The 21547-nt window shown below is 40.0% G+C and overlaps 2 protein-coding genes across 3 annotated transcripts in view; one reads left to right on the forward strand and one right to left on the reverse strand.

The window, feature by feature from the left end:
- SLC44A3 (solute carrier family 44 member 3) overlaps positions 1–2026 on the forward strand; it is a 37100-nt gene extending 35074 nt beyond the window's left edge. For both annotated transcript variants that reach the window (XM_060276721.1, XM_035121916.2), the window contains exon 16: positions 1–2026. Coding sequence is in view for 1 of the 2 variants with exons in the window: in XM_035121916.2 (XP_034977807.2) it covers positions 1–12 (12 nt within the window). In the remaining variant the exon portion in view is untranslated.
- CNN3 (calponin 3) overlaps positions 1608–21547 on the reverse strand; it is a 27601-nt gene continuing 7661 nt past the window's right edge. The window contains exons 2-7 of the mRNA XM_035121919.2: positions 10972–11093; positions 9485–9551; positions 7290–7427; positions 6457–6573; positions 4087–4233; positions 1608–2733 (exon numbers count right to left, since the gene is read on the reverse strand). Coding sequence (XP_034977810.1) covers positions 2386–2733; positions 4087–4233; positions 6457–6573; positions 7290–7427; positions 9485–9551; positions 10972–11093 — 939 coding nt within the window. The 3' untranslated portion in view covers positions 1608–2385. The remainder of the gene's footprint in view (positions 2734–4086; positions 4234–6456; positions 6574–7289; positions 7428–9484; positions 9552–10971; positions 11094–21547) is intronic.

The raw sequence follows: 21547 nt of genomic DNA on the forward strand, positions 1-21547 counted from the left end.
GCCAGAACTTGAGATGGCTCTAAAAGTACACAGCAAAAACAGCAAAAGCCAGATAAAATAAAAGTGAAGGTTACCAATATTTTGAGATAAATTATCTCCTAAATCAGTTTGTACCTCTTGCACTGGAAGAGATGATTAACTCACTCTGTGAAAAATCATTATGTATGGTTTTATTGAAATAGTATTAAGATGTTTTATACTAATTATCAAATCTGCTGTAAGTTTTGTTGCACTTCGACATGATAGAACTGTCTTTTTGGTATAAAGCCCCTTAAGAAAGCACAATGAAATTGACTCAGCAAATTTTATATACAAGTAACTTACAATTTATGTGCATTTAACTTGTGTGCATTCAGCTATGCACTTGGCAAAAAAATTGTAGAAAAAAATAAAATGGGGTGGGTGTCTGAGGAAAAGACTTTGGCAATCCCACCTGCCATTGAACACAATGTGTTTTTATTACATGTGATTTTGGCTTTGCACCCTATCCTGGAATGTAGGCACAACTAAGTTGAGAGTCACCTGTATACAATGCAGCCTGGATAACATCTAAACTGTGAATAATCATGTAATAGATTAAGCAACAGTGCTAGTTAGAGGGTCCCCTATGATAAGGAGTACGTTGTGGAATCATGTTATCTAGGAATTTTTGGTAATGTTGTTCATATGATTAGGTTCCTTCCATTGCAGTCCTTTATGGAAAACATTGTGCATGTCCTAAATTAACAAAGCCATAGATGTCCTGAAGAACAATTGTATCCTGCAAAGGAGAATCAGTGATCACTCAAGAAGGCAAGTCTTTAACAACAAAGACCAAGAGTTTGGGAATATGTGCTGTATGCATTCCTTTTATTTTGGCATCCTTCATGGGACGAAGCCTCATTAAATTAGACGCATCTATAGGCGCTCTCTGTGGTAAGTAACTGTACTATTTCTATACTGTACTACCTCCAAACAGTTCCTTTTTACATAGAAGAGTATTTTATGATAAAATTATGTTCCATTACATCAAATGATGATCCCCAACTACTAATAGTCTATTTCCTAAAAGAGTAGTCGTTTTTTTGTGTGCAGAGGGCAAGATGCGGCCTGACCCTCTACTGCAGGCATGTCAAACCTGCGGCCCTCCAGATGTTTTGGCCTACAACTCCCATGATCCCTAGCTAGCAGGACCAGTGGTTGGGGAAGATGGGAATTGTAGTCCAAAACATTTGGAGGGCCGCAGGTTTGACATGCCTGCTCTACTGGTTTGCATTTTAATTTATGTGGCACACAACTCAGACAAGCCCTTATCTCCCAAAGTACATCTGCATAACAGGCCTTTTCCCCCTTTCTGAGCAAAACCACCTCTTTAAAGTCTCAACAGCATACTGCTGGCTGCAAGTAAATTTTGCCTTTAATCTCTCTGGATTCTAAACGTTTACTTGTAAAAAAGAGTTCACTGCCAAAGTAGAATCAACATGAGTGCATTATCTCCAGCGAATTGTTTTGTTGAAAAGGAAAGGATATGTTTTGGAGAATATGTTTTGGATAAGTTAAACAAAGGGACAGTTGTAAATGTTTTCTGTAATTTGAATTTTGTATTTAATAACAAGTTATCACATGCCTCCAAGAAAACAACATTTATTTATAAAAAATACAAGATCGGTTTATGATGAGAAATGTGGCAATAAATACAATTCAAAGAAAAGGCAATTCTACATGGATACATTATGGCACAGGAAATAAAAGTCAATGCACCATCAAAACATGGAGACTTCTGTGGGCTCAGAATTTATACAAGCTCCCTTTTTAAGCAAAACAGCTCTTTTTTATAAGCTTGGTCAATTTAGATATTGGAATGGAACACACACAATCACAAATGCACATTTATTATGTCTACTGTGAGTTTAGAGGTTAGCAAGCAAGTACTTTTGAACAGACAGAAATCTTGTAGGTAATAAGCCACAACCCACAATTTTTGTGGCATGGTCCACAATTAAGTCTTACAGTTTTCCACATAATGGAACTGTAAATAAAAACTTTTTTTAAAAAAGAAAGGGCTGATATAGTATGTAAAATGTTCATTTCAGAACAAGGTTGTAAAAAATGCATAGTTTTTATTATTAAAAAGACTTGGCTGTATAAGAGAACTCCCCCTTTCACAGTATTCCTTTTTACTTCATATGCAGTTATTGGTTATGCTGTAGACTGCAACTGTTACAGCACTAAAGGCAACTAGAGAAGGAAAGGGCAGAGAAAGAAAAAAGGAATGTTATGTAAGGCAATTATTTCCTTAGGTACATGAAGCATAATGTGTAAAGAAGACGGGTAACAATTCCACAAGGCTAGTTTCGTTCTTTACTGAATAAAATAATAAACTAATACTGAGCGTTTGAGGCAAATCTAATAATCAATGCCCTGGTCACTGTACTGACCGTGGTAATCTCTCTGATATTCATCTTGGTATTCGCCGTGATAGTCATCTGGATATTCTGCCTGATAATCGCTATCGCTGATTTCTGACCCATTAGTTCCTGTTCCTTGACTCCCATTATGAATGACAGGTTCTGTTGGTGCAGCACAATACTTTGGGTCATATACTTGCCGTCCAAGCCCATAAACGCTCATCCCTTTCTGGGAAGCCACTTTGTTGGTGCCCATTTGTAGTGAAATAGTGGTGTTGTCCATGGGTTGTAATGTGAGCTTCTGGTCATAAATGTCTCGTCTTGTACCTGGTGCAAGCATCCCTGCCTAAAAACAAAAGTTTTAAAGCAGTTTGAACAGCATTGCATTGGGACATTTAAAATAATAATGAGTGATGGCAGGAATGCACATGTGCATAACATTTTCCAGATACTAAGCTACTCAGCATGGAAGTCTCCTAAGTGAGATTCAGCAAGCAACAGACTTCTCATCCCATCACAGAAATCAGAATAAAGAACATTATACTTTGAGGAAGAAGCTATGGGTGCATGCTGAGGATCTTCACAATTTTGTATGTGTATTGCAAGGATGAAGAGCATTCTAAGTGATTATAAACAGGGTAAGGAATTTCACAGCCTCTTTGATTATTCTGAGCTGCAGGCTATATCTTACCCCAAAGCTATTTAACATCTATATCAGGCATCCCCATACTGTGGCCCTCCAGATGTTTTGGCCTACAACTCCCATGATCCCTAGCTAAGAGGACCAGTGGTCAGGGATGGTGGGAATTGTAGTCCAAAACATCTGGAGGGCCGATGTTTGGGGATGCCTGATTTATATGAAGCTGTTAGGAACAGTCATTAGGAATCTGCAGCACAATGTCACCAGTATATGTTGATATCTATTGTGGGTTAGCTGGTCTCAAGTTCAGGAACTGGGTCATATTGCCTTTTTTGAATAGGGTTGCACTCCCCTTGAAGGAACAAGTTTGTAGTTAGGAAGTACTCATTGAACTGAGTTCGTCAGCAACTGCAAAGCCTGCTTGCACAGCTTCTGTGCTATGTGTAAAGCAGACTGTGCTCCCACGCATTAGCTGATGCACATCTTGACCAACCAGGATTTACCTCTGTATAAGAGAGCTGGATGCAGGGAATTCTCATGCACTGGAACCCAGTGCTAAACAGGGTTTGTACATCAGCTGATATGTGGTGCCCATACAGTTTGATCTAGGTGTGAGAGAGTTCCCTAGAAGAAACTCATGTACCTGAACCTGCCAGGCTTCAAAGAGGATTACATTGGACCAGCTGCCACAATGAAGAAAAGCTTCCTTTTAGCAGCACCTTGCTGCCATAGGTGCTCTGAAGTCTCAACTTTCAAAGTTCTACCCACCAATCATATTTGGCCCTTTAGGAAGATCCTGGTAAGAATCTGGCCCATGGATCAAAAAAGGTTATCCCCCCCAAAAGCTACAGATTATATTATTCTAATGCACACAAAAACAAAAACCCAACCATTGGTCCTCTTCTTAATTTTGTCCTTGAGATTGGTGTGGAAGCTGCAGCTAGTACAAAATGCTGGTCTAGAAATATTTTAAAATAAATAAAATACCAAACAATGAAAAATAAAGTTTAGGACTGCAGAAACAGAAATATCCTTAATATGAAAGTAACTTTTGCTTACCTGACTAGCCCCTTTGTTAGTACCCATCTGCAGGCTTATTGTTGTCTGGTCAAATGGTTTATCAGTTTGCATCTTTGGATCATAGAGATGTCTCCTAGTCCCATAGGCAGTCATGCCTGCCTGGCTGGCACATTTATTGGTTCCCATCTATAAAGAGAATGAGGATCACTTGAAGAAAGTGATTGAGAACTACCATAAGTAAATGTACTACACTAGGCCAGTGTATTGAAGGATGTAACATATATAAGTTGTGGTTGTGTGCTCAGTGCAGGGAGTTCCTGCTTCCCAGGGAATATGTCTGTTTCCTTCAGATAGCTGACCATAGAAGGTGAGGGAAACAGAGAGGAGACCTTCAAATACATCCTAGAGCTTACAGCTCTTCTGCAGAATGAAGTTCTTAGGACAGGCATAGGAAATGATCCTTTAAGAGAGGATCTTAAGTGAAGTTAATTAGTGATTCCCTACCTTGTCTGAAGGTTGAATACACATATTGTCTAAATAGTATGGGAGAGCAGTCATGGTACACATTGACACCAACAACCTTGGGAAATGTTTGTTAGGCATGTTGTAATCCAAGATCTCTGGCAATATTTTTTCAGAAATGCGGCCTCTTTCAGAGCTGGCATGTATCAATAGGAGGATGTTGATGGAAGGAAAGGTTTAAGTTTCCCAGGCATTGGAGAATTTTGAACTGCAGTGGAACCAGACTGCTGGTGCTTAATATTGAAATGGTTGCAGCATAGCTTTTAAACAGACTTGTAGGAGGTGGGAAGCATCTAGAATGAGATTAAGGAGAGGTGTGTAAATGCTCCAGGGATTTAAGGTAGGAAAAGGGAAGAATTTTGCAATGAGTGTACTGAGGAACAGTTTAAAAGAACAAAGGACTGTAGAGGTAAATAAGCAAACCAAAAATATTTGGAAAGGAACACCATTTAAAATATATGCTAATTCTAGAAGTTTCCAAGTTGAGATGGAATGGAATGGCTGGTGCTAAATTAGAATCCAAGATACATAGATACAGTAGACAGATCAGAAATCTGGTAGAAAAGAAAGAATCAGATGTATACAATTATCCCTGGATCTAAACTACAGAAAGGAAAACAAAGGGCTTGTTAGAGTAGTGTTAATCTATGTGTCAAAGCCGGCATAGAGTCAACTCAACTATATTAACTTCAAAGGAACAACAGAATGGGCAGAATGGGTGCCTTTATGCCCTGGTTTGGGCTCCTTGGAGGTGTATCCGTTTGGTCCCTATGGGAAGCAGAATGTTGCATTATATAAAACTTTGTTACCCTCATCTTATGTTCTTAAGATTTCAACTAAAAAAGAAATATCTAATACGAAAAGTACTAAGATGATGTGAGACTGCAAAGAGGGATATTCAAAGATTAGTTAGAGAGCAAACCTGAAATCTTCACGGCTGTATTGTACTCTACAAATTACATTGAATGGTATGGTAGAAATTGCCTCTATGGTTGTTCCTACACCACACCAGTAACATGTGTAACTCCAGCTATGTAATTACAGTGTCAATCCATCTAAATACATGAACAGAAGAGACACACATTACTGAGTAGCACAGGAATAACAGAGGCAGTGTTAAAACAAAATTAAAAAATCCTTCCAGTAGCACCTTAGAGATCAACTAAGTTTGTCATAGGTATGAGCTTTAACTAGAGGCAGTGTTAATCATGCTTTTCATGTTAACATGCAAGCCAGATCTATGATGGACTCAAATAGATCAATTCTACTGTGACCTACCTTATTCTTCCTCATGTATATAGCTCATGAAATTCAGTAGCTACTTGTGCCAGCTGTTGTGGATGTGAACCATTCCAGAAATACTCTCTTATTCCATCTTTGTCTAGATAAATGGCCCTTTGTTGTTCCTTAGAAAGTGTGATCTAAATGTAGTCCAGGTGTATTGGGGAAACATTCCACCCAGACAAGATAAACCTTGCAATTCTGTTTAGCAGGAGTGGCTTGTCTGGGGCGGGGGGGGGGGCAGTAACAGCTTCCTAGCAGATGTGTTGTTGCTGCTTACCTGGAGGAACAAAGTGATGGCAAGGTTGGAGCTATGCAGATGCACCAGAGGAAATGCCAGACTGGCTCTTCCAGGGCTTTGCCCCTCCAAGTAAGCAGCAGCAAGTGCCTCTTCCAGCAGGCTATTGCTGTGGCTCAAAGCCACTCCTGCTGTTTACTAAGCATAAATAATTGTCCATTACACCTTAAAAGGTTTTCCTGTGTATACTGATTTACAGCACAATCCCATGGATTCAGAAGGCAGCCCCATTGAGTTCAGTGGGGCTTGTTCCCAGGTATGTGTGTACAGGATTGCAGCCTTAGTGAACTTTCGACTTTTCTGCTTACCTGCAAACCAATCACACTTTGTCCAGCCTTCAGTTTTCCTGCATCAAAACTTCTTGCTTGCTTTTCTGCATATTTGACACCAATATCGATTGTAGTATGAAAGCCTTTGGTTTTTGCCTAGGAGGAGAATAAAATAGCAGCATTTCTAATATATATTTTATACAGGAATACCATTCATATAACTTGCTTTTTGGTTGCCCTTTATTTAACAATTCTGCGTTCAATCTTACACCAATTAATGCAGGGGTCAGAAAACTTTTTCAGCAGGGGGCCAGTCCCTCAGGTCCCTCAGATCTTGTGGGGGGTGGGAATGAACGAATTCCTATGCCCCACAAAAAACCTAGAGATGCATTTTAAATAAAAGGACACATTCTACTCATGCAAAAACACGCTGATTCACAGACCGTCCGCGGGCCGGATTTAGAAGGCGATTGGGCCAGATCTGCCCCGGGGCCTTAGTTTCTCTACCCATGAATTAATTGATCATTGATTGTACAGTTTCAAGAGCTACTTGGCAACAAAGGTGAAGGCATGGATAACATCCCACAACTTCTGCAGGCCAAGCTTCATATTTGGTATTACCAAGAGTAATACTGTACAATATAGCTGCTAGACAAGTAAAGCCTCATTCCATGGAATTTCATGGCATACCTATTACATACACCCATAGTTGAATTATGGATCCTTTTAGATGATGTAAGAATCCTAAAACACTTTCTATGCTTTACCGAAAGGTACCGTGCTATAAAATTGTTACAGTTAAGCTATGAAAAATGCATGGAACTCATAAATCAATGTAATGCATTGGACTGCATATGTCGTCATGTACATACCAGACCTGCTAGTGCCGCCAGTGATGTCTGAACCTGGGTCATATTTCCGTTTTCAAAGAGATCATTTGCTTCAAATATATCATGTGGTTTCATGCCATATTGTTGTATGGCCTTTATAAAATTCCCAATGTTCTCCAGCTGAAATTAAATAAATGCATGAAGGTCTTAGTGCTTGATGATATCATTGCATAAGGCAGAACTAAATACTATGGGAAAGTATGTAATAAACTTGGAAGATTTTTTTAAAATAAAGAAAGCCACTTTGTAATTGGTTTCAAGCAATTTGGAGTGGGGGCGGGCACTGGGGTTGCTTAAACCTTTACCTGACCTGTTCTCCACTCTAAAATTCCCCCTTTCATTCCTACTTCTCTTTTTAAAGTGGCTGTCATGATTTTCTTACACATGCTTGCATGTTTTTGGTTTTTGTTTTAATTCTTTCCCCCGTTTCTCAAAGGAGACTCAAGATGGCTTAAACAGTAATAACAACTGAATAAAACAATCTCTTTTAAAATGCCAATACACATTCAAACATTAATAATACCCAGTCTGTTTTAACAAATTTCAGCAGCACAAAAGTAAAATGGAACTCGGCCAGCATAAATTACAGAATTAACCAAAAGCTTATTTAAAGAGTCAGAGCTTCAACAACTATCAGAAGCAGTATAGTGATAGGGCCTTACATACATCATTCAGCAATGCATTCAATATAGTAGGTACCACAACATAAAATACCCTGTCCCTAGGTGACAGACACCAGCCCTGCTTCCTGAGGCTGAAGGATTTGGAGCAGAGCCCAGATGACGATTGGGAGTGTGCAGAGAGAAACATGGAAGGAGGTGGTTCCTAAGGTGCCCAGGTACCATGTGCCATTATTCACACAATGCAGAGATGAACTCAGGTTCAAGATTAGTTTAAGCCAGGCATCCCCAAACTGCGGCCCTCCAGATGTTTTGGCATACAACTCCCATGATCCCTAGCTAACAAAGACCAGTAGTTGGGGAAGATGGGAATTGTAGTCCAAAACATCTGGAGGGCCGAAGTTTGGGGATACCTGGTTTAAGCAGTTGAAGCAGCTTCCTGCCTTTGAGCTATAAATGAAATCAGCAAAGAATCTAGGCCAATAAAGATCTGATGTTTAGCAAACACTCTTAACTCCTTAATTTTGTTTTACTTTGTTTAGATCTGCCGAACTGGCAAGTCTAGTTTTATTCTAGTTTTCCTACTGTATGCCAGCAGTTGTTTAAATCCAGTTTTCAGCGAGAGACAAAGTTTCTCAAGAAGGCAAGTGTTCTACTATGACCTTCTCTGTCTCAGTATCTATTTTCAACTTCATTTTGTATTGCCCACTTATTCTCTCCTGATTTGTGCAATATGGGTTGTGTAGTTTGTTCCTGTAGTTCTATGGGTCATTTATTTGGAAAGCAAGTACAATGGACCAGATTCCTTGGACAATTAATAATTTAAAAGTGTATACAGCTGTAACAAGGGGGTGGGGGCAGAATAGAGGGGCATTTGCAAAGAGAAAAAGATTTCACCAAGCCTAATGAAGTTGTGCCTAATTATCTACTTAGAAGCTCAGAAGGTCGGCAGTTCGAATCCCTGCGATAGGGTGAGCTCCTGTTTTTCGGTCCCAGCTCCTGCCAACCTAGCAATTCGAAAGCACCTCAAAGTGCAAGTAGATAAATAGGTACTGCTCTGGCGGAAAGGTAAATGGCGTTTCCGTGTGCCGCTCTGGTTCACCAGAAGCAGCTTTGTCATGCTGGCCACATGACCTGGAAGCTGTACACCGGCTCCCTTGGCCTATAGAGCGAGATGAGCGCCGCAACCCCAGAGTTGGTCACGATGGACCTAATGGTCAGGGGTCCCTTTACTGAAGTTGTAATCAAATCCATCACTTCTCTAGTTTCTACAATAATTGCCAAGTTTCTTAATAATCTACTCCCATAATATAAATTACCAGGTTTGGTACTTTCAATGGTATTCTAATAGAAAAAAGAGAAGCTTTATACTTTTTAATCATTAATGCTTCAAGGTGAACAATTGCTGTTTCCTCAAAAATAAATCTGTAAAGGCGAAGGTGTTGAAGGCCTCACTGTGACAATAACTGTCATAAAGCTTTCATTCATGCATTTTCTCTCCTCTTTGGAGAGAGACAGTATATTATTTGAATACAGTATTTAAATTAGTTTGTTTACCTGATGCCAGTTTAGTTTGGATTGATTGATTTTCTTTACTGATCCCGGGTGAAGTTTGTTGATAAGCCTGTAAAAACCAATGAAGAAAATAAACTGCCTTTCTTTTCGCATAGCCACCACCAATTTTAATCTCCATATTACAGTATTACTAATGCATAGATAAAAACCAATATATAGTTGTACCTTGGAAGTTGAACGGAATCCATTCCAGAAGTCTGTTCGACTTCCAAAACATTCAAAAACAAAATCATGGCTTCTGATTGGCTGCAGGAAGCTCCTGCAGCCAATCAGAAGCCACGAAAGCCTTGTGAGATGCTGGGCTTCCAAAAGAACATTCATAAACCGGAACATTCACTTCTGGGTTTGCGACGTTTGGGAGCCAAAACATCCGAGTTCCAGGGTATTTGGGATCCAAGGTACGACTGTATATTTTACTTGCACATACATCTTATTTGGAAGGCAGTTTGCATAATAGGCATGCTGGTAAAGCCATTTTAGAAGGGACTTGAGCCACATATCTGAATGTTCTCCTTGGTGGAGGGGTGGGAGGAAGAAAATGAGAATGTCAGGAAAAACATGCCATCCTGTGTGATGGCATTGTTACATTTTAAATACCTATAAATTTTAAATGCACTCATAAATCGAAATGAGTGATTCATGGGGGGGGGAGTGTGAGTGAGCAAACCCATTCACCCTTTCTGCCCTATCTCATTGCAATCTGTTGCTTTAAGCAGCTTTTCCCTTGGCTCACTTCTGGAGTTTGAGCTAGGCTGCTGGAAAATTGCTTGAAGCAGCAGAACACAATGAGGTAAGGGAAGACAAATAATTTTGTTTCTCGCTCCATGTATCAAGGACAGATTTCTTTCTTAACATGTGAACAGGCCCTTAGAAACATGATTAGATAGGCTCAACAACTTTGGTTTCCATAAAATGCTCCAAGTTTGTGGAATGGCGAAACGGAACCCTGCCAGGGGTGCAAAATCCCCCCCCCAAATGCTCCGACTTGAGGAAAGAGTTACTTGTGTGGGGCGAGAGGCATGACAAGCAAATTGTTTGGATTACAGTTGCCTCAGAATAAACTGAGATGGGAGATGACAGGATGACTGGTGTTGCCACTTCTGTCTTCTTCATGCTCACTACTGACAGGTGCTTTTAACTTATTTTAACTTTTTGTGTGCAGCCCTCAAAGCCCCCTCTTCCCAGGGGACCCAAGTAGATCCTGCCTGCCTCCCTCCCTGCTTGCCAGTTGAGCTGAAGGGCTCAGCTGATGGCTACTGCAGTAAAGTTATGGGGGGAAGGTGTTGATACAGTTCTCTACAAAGGGTGCAAGGGACCCTAGGTACATCTTTGGGCATATCTGGCAAAATAATAATGGGGGGAAATCACACTGTGTCCTAGAATTAAATGTGGATCTTATCTCTGAAAAAGTTGGCTACTGGCCTAGAAACTAAAGAGCTCTGTCTGAAATAAAACTTGATGTGGCTTACTCGCACAGTATGATGCCATCCTTTAAACCCAATTGAAAGTTGGCTCCAATGCTCATGCCAGTAACTTCTTCAATCCAGTTGCGGAGATCTTCCTCTATCTGCGGATCATATTTCAAAGCAATCTGCAATACAAAATAATGATCAACACTTTCTCAGATTTTAATAATGCAAAATTCATATTTGATTAGACAAGGATATTTTATAAAAGCATCTGAAAATGGATCCAATGCTATCCCAGAAATCAGCGTCACTAATTTGCATAAAGTATTACAGTATTTATCATTCTAAACCCTCATGATAATTTTAAGCTGTTCAAATAAGCCAAAGGGCTTTTTATTTAGAATTATCATTAGACAAGAGATTTCTATTCATAAGCATACTCTGCTGATGCAAGTATTCACTGCAATTCTACATGACCCTCCTTGTACTGTATGTCACTCTGTTCACTTAGTAGAGACCACTTGCATCACAGCTGATCCGTAACATATAAATTCCCAGTTCAGCACTATAGCAACAGTAAACAGTAAAAAAAAAAAAATACACCTCAATACCAAATTTTAAAATCACCTTTGCATTATATTACCCCATTCCCATTCACTTATCATTTGGAAAAGTACAAAGAGGGAAAGAAAGAAAATCTGGAGCAAATCTGAGTCAGAGAAAGCAGTTAGCAATGCAATCCAATGTATGTTTATTTGGAAATAAAATGCATTAAGTTCAGCAGGGCTTGCTCCCAATTATGTGTGCACAGGATTGCAGCATAAGAGTAAAAAAACCCTGTTCTTTCCACTTCCAGTTGTATATGTAGATACACCTCAAATTAAAGAAAAACCTAACATACCAAACTCAAACCGCAGATTTGTTACTCTTTAACATACTTTTGGGCAGTTAATAAGCAGAGTTGTTGATGAATAGTAAAAGAAAATTGCCCCCTCTAGTCTTCACACTGATTATTCTAAATTGGATTAGTAGAGACAATATTTTACTCTTTTACTTATATTCCTGCTTAACAAGGAGTAAGATATGTATGTTCTCCAGCCAACTCTCTCAGAATCTGTAGGCCGTGCACCGAGCCAGTATTTCACAGTAATACACAGTGTACTATCTGCTTGTATGGTGTTGCTATAAAACACAGCAAAATATGTGAAATGATGGATACAGCATCTAAGAAACATGTTTACTTTTTGTATTCAGTTTGAGACATCAATAAAAACAAATGTGGCTCTTGTTTCAATATCACCTTAATAAAGCAACAAAGTTACAATACAATCCCTACAGCCTTCCAATGGCCACTGAGGCACCATTCTACTGGAAGGATGGCACTTACACTATTGGAAACTCCTTGGAGCGCCAGGAAAAACTTTTCTGGGTTTGGATGCCCCACCGGCAATGTTCCACTGGTGCAGAGGGTCAAAATGGGGCATTCTGGGAGCAGCTATGGATTCACAGGATGCTAAGCTTCCTTCCCTTGACATGCCTCCTACATAGGTCTGAAGCTACAACAGCACTGAGACAGGTATAGTAATTTCCCCTCACTAAGGTCAATGGACATGAAAAACAATATTGGAGGAGCTTTGCTAAGAAAGAGGGCCAATAAATATTTTAATTAATGATTTATTTATTTTTTTAATGGAGGGTTTGTGCCTGAGGTGGAGCAAACCAACAGAGCTATGGATGTGGCGGTTCTTCTACATGGAAGCATAGATGCACTGCTTCTGCTGAGAACAACCTGCACATATAGAACTCAATATCTTTGGCACCTATAAGGAACTTTCCACAACCTGCCCTCTACACATGCACAGATATGGGGGACACCACTGTACTATCTATAATTGAATCCCAGACACAGTAATGCCCATCATCAAATGCAGTAATATTCACAATTGACACAGCATGGAATCAGAAGGAACACATACTGTTTTTAAATTAAAATTTTAATTCTAATGGTTTAAATCAATGTTGTTGTTGTTGTTAACATCCATTTGTCTCAAGAGACAATGGAGTAGGCCTCCAGGAGTGAAGCCAAACAGCCGTGCTAGCAGCACCAAAGTGACCTTCCCTGGGGTGCAAGCCTGGGCTGTGTGTATGGAGGTCCTGGGCTGCTCAGATGACAAGACCCCAGCCCAACCCTTGGCCTTGCTAATGTGGTCCAAAGGAAAACAGAGCAGTATGTTTGGCACCAGCCTGGGTGCAGGAGTTGCTGAAAGGAGGCATACAAGATGCCATCCAACCATCTTAGGGACTCCACTCTGGATTTGTATAGGGTTTACTTCTTAGCCTTTTCTTCTTCCAAAGATATCTCACAAAGTAGTGGAGGTTAAGGATCAGAGTTTTCCTTCCTAGATGGGCTACCTTCCCAGGTTGATGAGCCTCATCTGCCCAATCAATAAATAATACAACATGTGTGTATAATATACAGCTTGTTGCTTCTATGTTTGAGTTGAAACCCTTTTTAATAATTTAGAGATAGTTAAAAGAGCATGTTAAGAGGCTTTCAGAGAAAGGCATTCAGCTGTTGAACTAGAGAGCACAAAGGGTGAGTAATGTTTCTCTCCAGACCTTTTATTACCAAGGAATGTCATCAATTTTTTGTTTCTGCCAAGTCATCATTTTTCAATCTTCATTTCTCAACCTTCCTGAACATTTGAAACATGATATTTCCATAGCGAGACAAGGAGTAAAATACTCAGTACTTTGAAATGCTTCTTTCCTCACTATGCTCCAATAGCCCTGGACTAGCCACATGACACATTACCAAGAACTCCAAAAAATGTTTACTACACACATGCAGACAATGCTGTATTTGTATTTCCCCCCCCCCCCGTCATTTCCTTCACAATATCACTGAACTAGGTAGTTTTTGGGCAGACCTGCAGTACTCATCTGTAAAGGCAAATAAGTCATTTGTAGCTCTAATAATAATTTCATCAGATTTTAATATTCTATCATGTCCAGTACTTGTGTAGTAACTGCTTCTGTGCTATAAAGTGTGTTGTTCACATGACATAAGGCTATTTGTATGATTCTGAAAGAATGCATAATTCTTCTACTCTCAAAGTTATGGTTTCTAAACCTCATTGCTGAACAGATGTGATTGACAAGCCTGTTTCAGACTTTCTTCACACATGAAGACCTAAAGAAGTAGGGCTTGAGAATCACTTTCCTTGGCCTGTCATTACCACATTCTACATACATCAGTCTATGACCTTTGTACTTTGAACCAAAGGTCTTAAAAGGAACAACTACAGTATGTACATAAAGCTAGAAATATGTAGGAGCTAAAAGCAGTTTCTACTCCTGCACAGTTAGGGTTTCCCAAAACATGGATCACCAAATCACATACAGCTTTACGTGCCCAGATGTTGCTTTTCAGATCTTAGAATCATAGATTGTAGTGCTAGAAGGGACCCCAGGGGTCATCTAATTCAACCCCCTGCCATGCAAAAATTCTGCCCACAGCCATTCCTGGGTGGACTCGAACCGCCAACCTTCTGGTTAACAGCCAGACATACAGACCCACTGCATCACTGGAGGATATTTTCCCCTTTATGGGGTAAATTCAGGGGCTGGGCCAGTAGGGTGAGCAACACTACAGGTAAGGCCAGAAGGAATGGTCCCACTCACTCCTCTTCCATGTATTCACTGTACACTGGGACAGTCTGAATAGGACTAAAGAATATAGGCAATTCTACTGGAATCTCAAGAATCCATTGGCTTCGCAGTAACTGGGAGCAAGAATTCAATCACCTGCAGTTTATAATCTCTCCATTACCACCAAAGCCAGAAAAAATAAGTAAAAAGTAAAAACAGAAAAATAAGTTATGTATATAAGTAATACAATATTTGTTCAATCTGTACAGTCTACCTATTCTTCACATAGAAATTGGACTGCATAGAGGCAGAATTTATTTTTAGCTCAGGCTACATACAGCCCTGTTTATAGGACTGGGCTTCCAGAGAAAGCAGAGTTGGATGACTCTGTTCTACTTCCCAGGAAGAGGATGCCACTATACCTTCTTTGTAGGAGGTCCAAAGATTTACTTGGCACTCTTTCCCAAATTGGAGGCAGGGTTTTGCCTCTATTATTTCATGGATCTTCAAAGGCACCCAGAAACACCTTTCTGAAATCTTTCTGCAGCCTGAGAAGAGTTTATGTATTCATGCTTTGGCCTTGCTGCCTTCTCAGTGTGTCTAAAATCATGGTGCTGGAAAAGTCCAGCTGCACTACATTATCCAGATCATAAGAGGTGGCCACCACTGATGACGGCATTTGTGCTTCTCCATAACAAAGCAGCTAAAGTGTTTTCATAATAATAAATATTTTATATGGCACTTTCCGTAAGTCAAAACATTCTCAAAGAATTCTTAAAGGTTTTTAAGGCAGAACTTTCCTCTAAAGCTACTCTCATTTTTACTCAGCAAGGCTGCTTTTTCTATATACTATATAAAACAACTCATATGGGAGAGAAATTAGGCTTACAAGGTCTGTAACTCCCAAAATTCATTTTTTTTAAATATTGTTCTTTATAGTTCTGTTACCTCTGGTGACTGGCAACAGAATGCAGCATTTCCCCGGCACTACCACTGGGGCTTTATAAAAATAAGAGATTCCAAATGGTGATTATATGCAAAGGATATACTTTGCACTTACAATCATTCACTCTTAATAATGAGCAGGTGTTCAGGTATAGAAGCTTAGAAGTTGCAAGACTGGAAATGGAGGCTCAAAACAGGTCTGCAAGTTGCCTAGGCAGTGCTTTTTTCTTCTTCTAAAAAAATGTTTAGGCGTACTCTCATTTTCCTACTCATATTGAAATACTGCCCCTCAATGAGGCCAAACTTAGATTCACAAAATGTTTAAGGGTATGTGTACCCCTGCGTACCCCCCCCCCAGAAAAAAGCACTGGGCACAGGAACTAATAATATGTGGGAAAGTGAGATTTAATTAACAAGAATAAAGAATAAATTAAAAGTGCCCGACGCTGCAATCCTAAAGTGGTGGGGAACTGAAGTCAGATGAACTACTATTTAGCCAAGGTCCTGTGGGTTTCTCGCTAGCAAGGGAGAAATGCTCTGGTATGTTTCCATGCATTTTGCAGTCCCCCCCCCTTTTAAACATTATTTTCCTCCCATTTGGAACAATGTTTCCCATTGGGATTTTTTTTTAAAGCTCAATTTGAGCAATTTAGATCAAAGCAATTTCCCAGACCTCCCCAGCATGCACCAAATATTCTCATTTTTTGGCCTAACTAAAGTTGGACCTCCTATGTCAGTTGGGCCAGGGTCTCATAAGTTTGCAGTGTCAGGGAGGGGGATAAAATATATCCTATGGCACAAGGGGCATAGAACTACAGCTGAAATGTAATTAAAGTCACCACCTATTAATTTTATACATATAAAGACAAGCCTTTTGTTTTTCTAAACTCCTGCCAGCTCTTAAATTAGTTAATAGGAAAATAGGTATGTGATAAGGGTAATAACTGTAATTATAATTACATTTTTATATATTAATATTTAATTTTATTTTAAGGGGTGTTTTATTAACCATTCACTTTTTATCAAGTTTTCAAGAAATATGGGTACAGACTGCATAGATTCAGGAACAGCTATGAGGTATTGTACAGAATCACTATACTAAGACAATAAAACAAAAAAAATTAACTGTATCCTGCTGCATATCCAGAGGAAACTCAAACTGACTCAGGAAGAGGATGTACACTAGCAGTTATTACAATGTCCAGTGTTCATTAGGAATAAGGTTAAGACCACAAATGTTTTGGAAATACAAATACCAAAATGATTTATTTTTTTTGTCTCTGAAGGTTTCACAAGTCCATGTTGTCTAGAACAGCGTTTCTCAACCGCTGTTCCGCGGCACACTAGTGTGCCGCGAGACGCTGGCTGGTGTGCCGCGACGTGCCGCGACGAGAAGGGCGATTTACATTGTCACGTGCCTGGCGGCCGCCAATACACAATGCTGACCCGCCGGAAAGCAATATTTCTCCTCCTCTTTCCCAAAGCTCAGTGCTAACGAGCCTGGCGGCCGCCAATACACAACACTGACCCACCGGAAAGCAATATTTGGCAAGTGTTTCTTACAGTCATAATTATAATATAGGGCGGCACAGAGTTAAATTTTTTAACTTTTTTAATGGTGGTGTGCTTCGTGATTTTTTTCACGGAACAAGTGTGCCGTGGCCCAAAAAAGGTTGAGAAACACTGGTCTAGAAACATAGATAAGGGAATACCATGTATTTACACATGAATGTTTGTATCTTACTCCCTGATCCACTCTGTTTTGACTTCATAAGTTTTTCAGCCAGCAGTACATCCCAGACCTTGGTTAGGAAAGGGTGTTTGGTTCAGACAAAATGCCAAACCAGTTAAAATAAGCCGCAGTTTGTAAGCCAACAATTAGATTGGCATGGTGCAAGCTTACTGGTGGAGCCAATCTGGTGCTCCTGCACCACACTGACCTCCTCATCCCTCTTTCCCCATTCATAAGCAGCAAGCAACCCCCCTGCCAGGAAGTTACAGTAGATTAAAGGCTTCACACTCACAGGTGAGGTGCTTCTGCACCAGACTATTATTATTTGATTTGATTGTTTTTAATTGTTTTATGCTAGTTAACAGCCATGGGACCAACCAAATAGAAGGACAAACAGAAATTTTCAGCTAAATAAATAAAATAGGCAGGCATTATTACTCAGGCTTCTAGTAATTCATTACCTAGTACATAATGTAAAATTAATCTCTGCTTTGGCAATGAATTGATCATAATGCTTTCCCTTTTCTGCTCTTAGCCTTATAGGAGCCACATTAATTCTGATTAGTGCCACAGACTCTTTAAAAAGCTACTGAATCCTATATTTTCAAAGACGGAGAGGGATCATTTCTTTTTGTAGAAATACATTGTGGTGCAATGTTAAGATCTTGCACACTGAGCATAAACTAACCTAACTAGTCTGCAAAGAGCATCAGTTAGAAACACAATTAAGCAGTACAGTGGTACCTCAGTTTAAGAACAGCCCTGTTTACGCACTCCGCAAAACTGGAAGTAGGTTTGCAAACTTTACCTCGGTCTAAGAACGGAATGCGAACAGTGGAAGGGCAGCGGCAGCAGAAGGCCTCATTAGGGAAAGCGTGCCTCGGTTTAAGAACGGTTTCAGTTTAAGAACAGACTTCCGGAATGGATTAAGTTCATAAACTGAGGTACCACTGTATATACCAGTAAATGTCTTAAAGGAAGTAACGGTAAAGTACTATTTGAAAATTAACATGTAGCAAGTAGGACATATACCATGCACTGTGCCAGCAACACAGGAATATAGGAAGCTTCCTTATACCAAGTCAGACATTGGGCTGTATCCAAATATGTACTACGTGAACATTCTGGCAGTACAGTGGAACCTTGGTTCTCGAACTTAATCCATTCCGGGAGTCCACTCAACTCCCGAAACTTTTTGAAAACCAAGGTACGGCTTCAGATTGGCTGCAGGAGCTTCCTGCACTCAATCGGAAGCTGCAGAAGCAGCGTTGGACGTTCCTCTTCCAAAAAACATTCACAAATTGGAACACTCACTTCTGGGTTTGCAGCGTTCGGGAGCCAAGCTGTTCAGGAACCAAGGTACCACTGTACAAGGATTTCTGCTTGTGTAACAAAATGTACCCCCCCCCCATGTTCAAAGGATTCCCCTAACTTCTGGGGCAGATTGGTGGTGGTGGTGCAGGGTACACACAGGCAGCGGTAGAGAGAAGACCTTTTCTGCTCTTGAGACACAGTAGTTGAACACCACTCAATATTTTCTACATCTACTGTCAGTGGCTGTTTAGGGTTTCTTTCAGAGGATGTTCCTAGCTCTACCTAGAGATGCTGCGGATTGAACCTGGGATATTCTGCCTGTAAATCAGATGCTGTACAGCAGTGTTTTTCAACCTTTTTTGGGCAAAGGCACACTTGTTTCATTAAAAAAATCACGAGGCACACCACCATTAGAAAATGTTAAAAAATTTAACTCTGTGCCTATATTGACTATATATAAAGTAATTTTTCATTTTTTCCCACAGCACACCAGGCAACATCTCGCGGCACACTAGTGTGCCGCGGAACAGTGGTTGAAAAACACTGCTCTACAGCAGGCCAACTCCCGAGAGATTGCGATCTACTTTCAAAATTAGAATCTGGCAGTGATCTACCCCCATTTTTTGGGGGGGGGGGTTCAGCTCTAAGCTGTTTAGCTTTTTGGGGGGGAGGGGAAATGCCACCAGTAGATCGCAGCTGACGTATTGGACATTCCTGCTCCACAGTACCATTAATACATAGCCCTTGCTCAACTTCCTTTTTAAACATAAAGTGTTCTTTGAAACTCAAAAGCTATTTTGCGATATCTTTTTGGCCCTTGACATCACCAGTTGATAACCCATCCTTTACTTCAGCTCAAGGTGGTGAACATGGTTCTCCCCCTCTTCATTTAATCTCCACAACAACTCTGAGATACCGTAGGTTAGGCTGAGAGGCAGTGACAGGCAAAAAGTCATCCAGTGAGCTCCATAGCCATGTGGGGATTTGAACCCTGGTCTCCCAGGTCCTAATCCAACACTAGCTGCTATGCCACTCCAATCTGTTAAATTTTTCAGGTAAATAAGTGTAAATTACTGATTTTGTCATTTACCTTTCAATTTCTTAGCCACCATACTACATTACTTAAAACTATTCCCCAGTAAGGTAAACAGGGACCTTCTCAGAAATTTGTTGGAACATAGTGCTGTAATTAAACCCTGTTTCTGCTAGGCCAAAAGCCAAAAAAATGGAGAAACGGGTCAGATTAACTACTGTGTTGTGCACACAGTTGCAATTAAGTGTCTGGCAGTAGGTAATTAGTGTATTAACAGGTATCATAAATTACCTGATTTGTTTCAGATCTCATTACTCATTAATTGCTGTATTCTACATTCTAGCTGCTTATTCCTAAGAAGTTGGTCTGCCCTTATATAAATAATAAATGCTAAGAAGTGACTATACTCCATGTTTTTCTTTCCCATACTTTATAGTCCCTGTTTAAATGCCTGTACACTAAACCCAAATATCTATACCATCTGAATTAGTAATATATCCCAGAGCACATCATGAAGAGCAGGGAGAATCTGCACCATATCCTGGTCAAGTCTTTGTCTCTGTGCCAAGTTTTGCTCCAGGAAAAATGAAAGTCTTGTGAGAAAGGTAGCAAGTATCCTGCAATATCTATATAGACCTCTATATCTATGTGCAATTACCCTCGCATACATCAAACAACAGAACACATAAATTGTTTAACAGAAGTCATGAGGCTGATACCCAAGAGGGGAAAATATTCATGCAATGTTGTGTTCCTGCTCTTTCCATAAATTTATTCAGAAGTAACATTGTACTGTGCTTTGATGTTATTGTCAATTGTTTCTGTTTTTTGCTGCTGTGACATATATGTATTGCACATAGACAAAGAGCAGTTCAAAAACAATGATGGACAAAACCAAGTACCACAAATTGATAGTAGCACAATCAAAGTTCCACTTGAGCAAGCTTTGTATATTCTCTTTAATGACAACAAATGTTTCAGTAATATTCTGGTGAAGTAACACATAAACAATAAAATTTTGTAGCAAACATGAAAAATCCCAGCAGTAACTCCATACTTGCAATTTACTGATGTTTTTAATGTGCAGTGTAATTTTGGCTACATTCTTGAAACCACCCACTAAAGAGAAATCTCAGTGTCTATTATAGAGCTATTCCACATTTTCAGCAATACAGCCTTTTTCTTTTGAAAAGTAATGATATTTTATAGCAAAGACAACTGGTGATGTTCATTACACTTAATCAGAAATCTCCTACACATTCTGAAACCCTGAACAAGTTAAATAAAAACTGGGGCTGATACTTCTCCAATTTAACATTCCTCTGATTGACCTCTTAATTCCCCCTGTCTGAATAATGAGAGAAGGAAAACTTTTACAAGTTGCCTTAAGACTTGGTGATACCACTGACCCTCAAAGGGACCTCATTATTAATTCATCATTTAATGCATATATTTGACCTTTAGAAGTGGTCATTGGGGGATTTGGTGCAAGGTGTCACTAGTACTCTGATCACACCCAGCTCTATTTCTCCTTTCCACTGGAATCAGTTGGAGCTGTGCAAGTGCTTAATCTGTGTTTGGAGGCAGTACTGTAATGGGTTGGATTACCCTAAATGGCAGTGCTATAAATTAGTGTTTCCTGGGTCTGGGAATGAACAGTGTCTTCTGGATGGGGTTGGACTCTCCTTGAAGGAGCAGGTACAGTCACAGGGAAGCGGGCGGGGATAGCTTGACTAATGTACTCTACATGGGATTGCCCTTGCAGGTGCATTGTACACCACAGCTAGGAAATAATACAGCAATGAGGGTGTTGGCTAGTCACAGTGTACCTGTGAGATACTATGTAACACCAATCCTTGAAGAACTTCACTGGGGCCTGTTTGCTACCGAGTGCAATTAAAGGTGATAGTTTTGATTTACAAAGCCCTAAATACAGTAGCTTAGGAGCCAGCTATCTGAAG

Source organism: Zootoca vivipara, chromosome 7 (assembly GCF_963506605.1).
Source record: "Zootoca vivipara chromosome 7, rZooViv1.1, whole genome shotgun sequence".
NCBI lineage: Eukaryota > Metazoa > Chordata > Lepidosauria > Squamata > Lacertidae > Zootoca > Zootoca vivipara.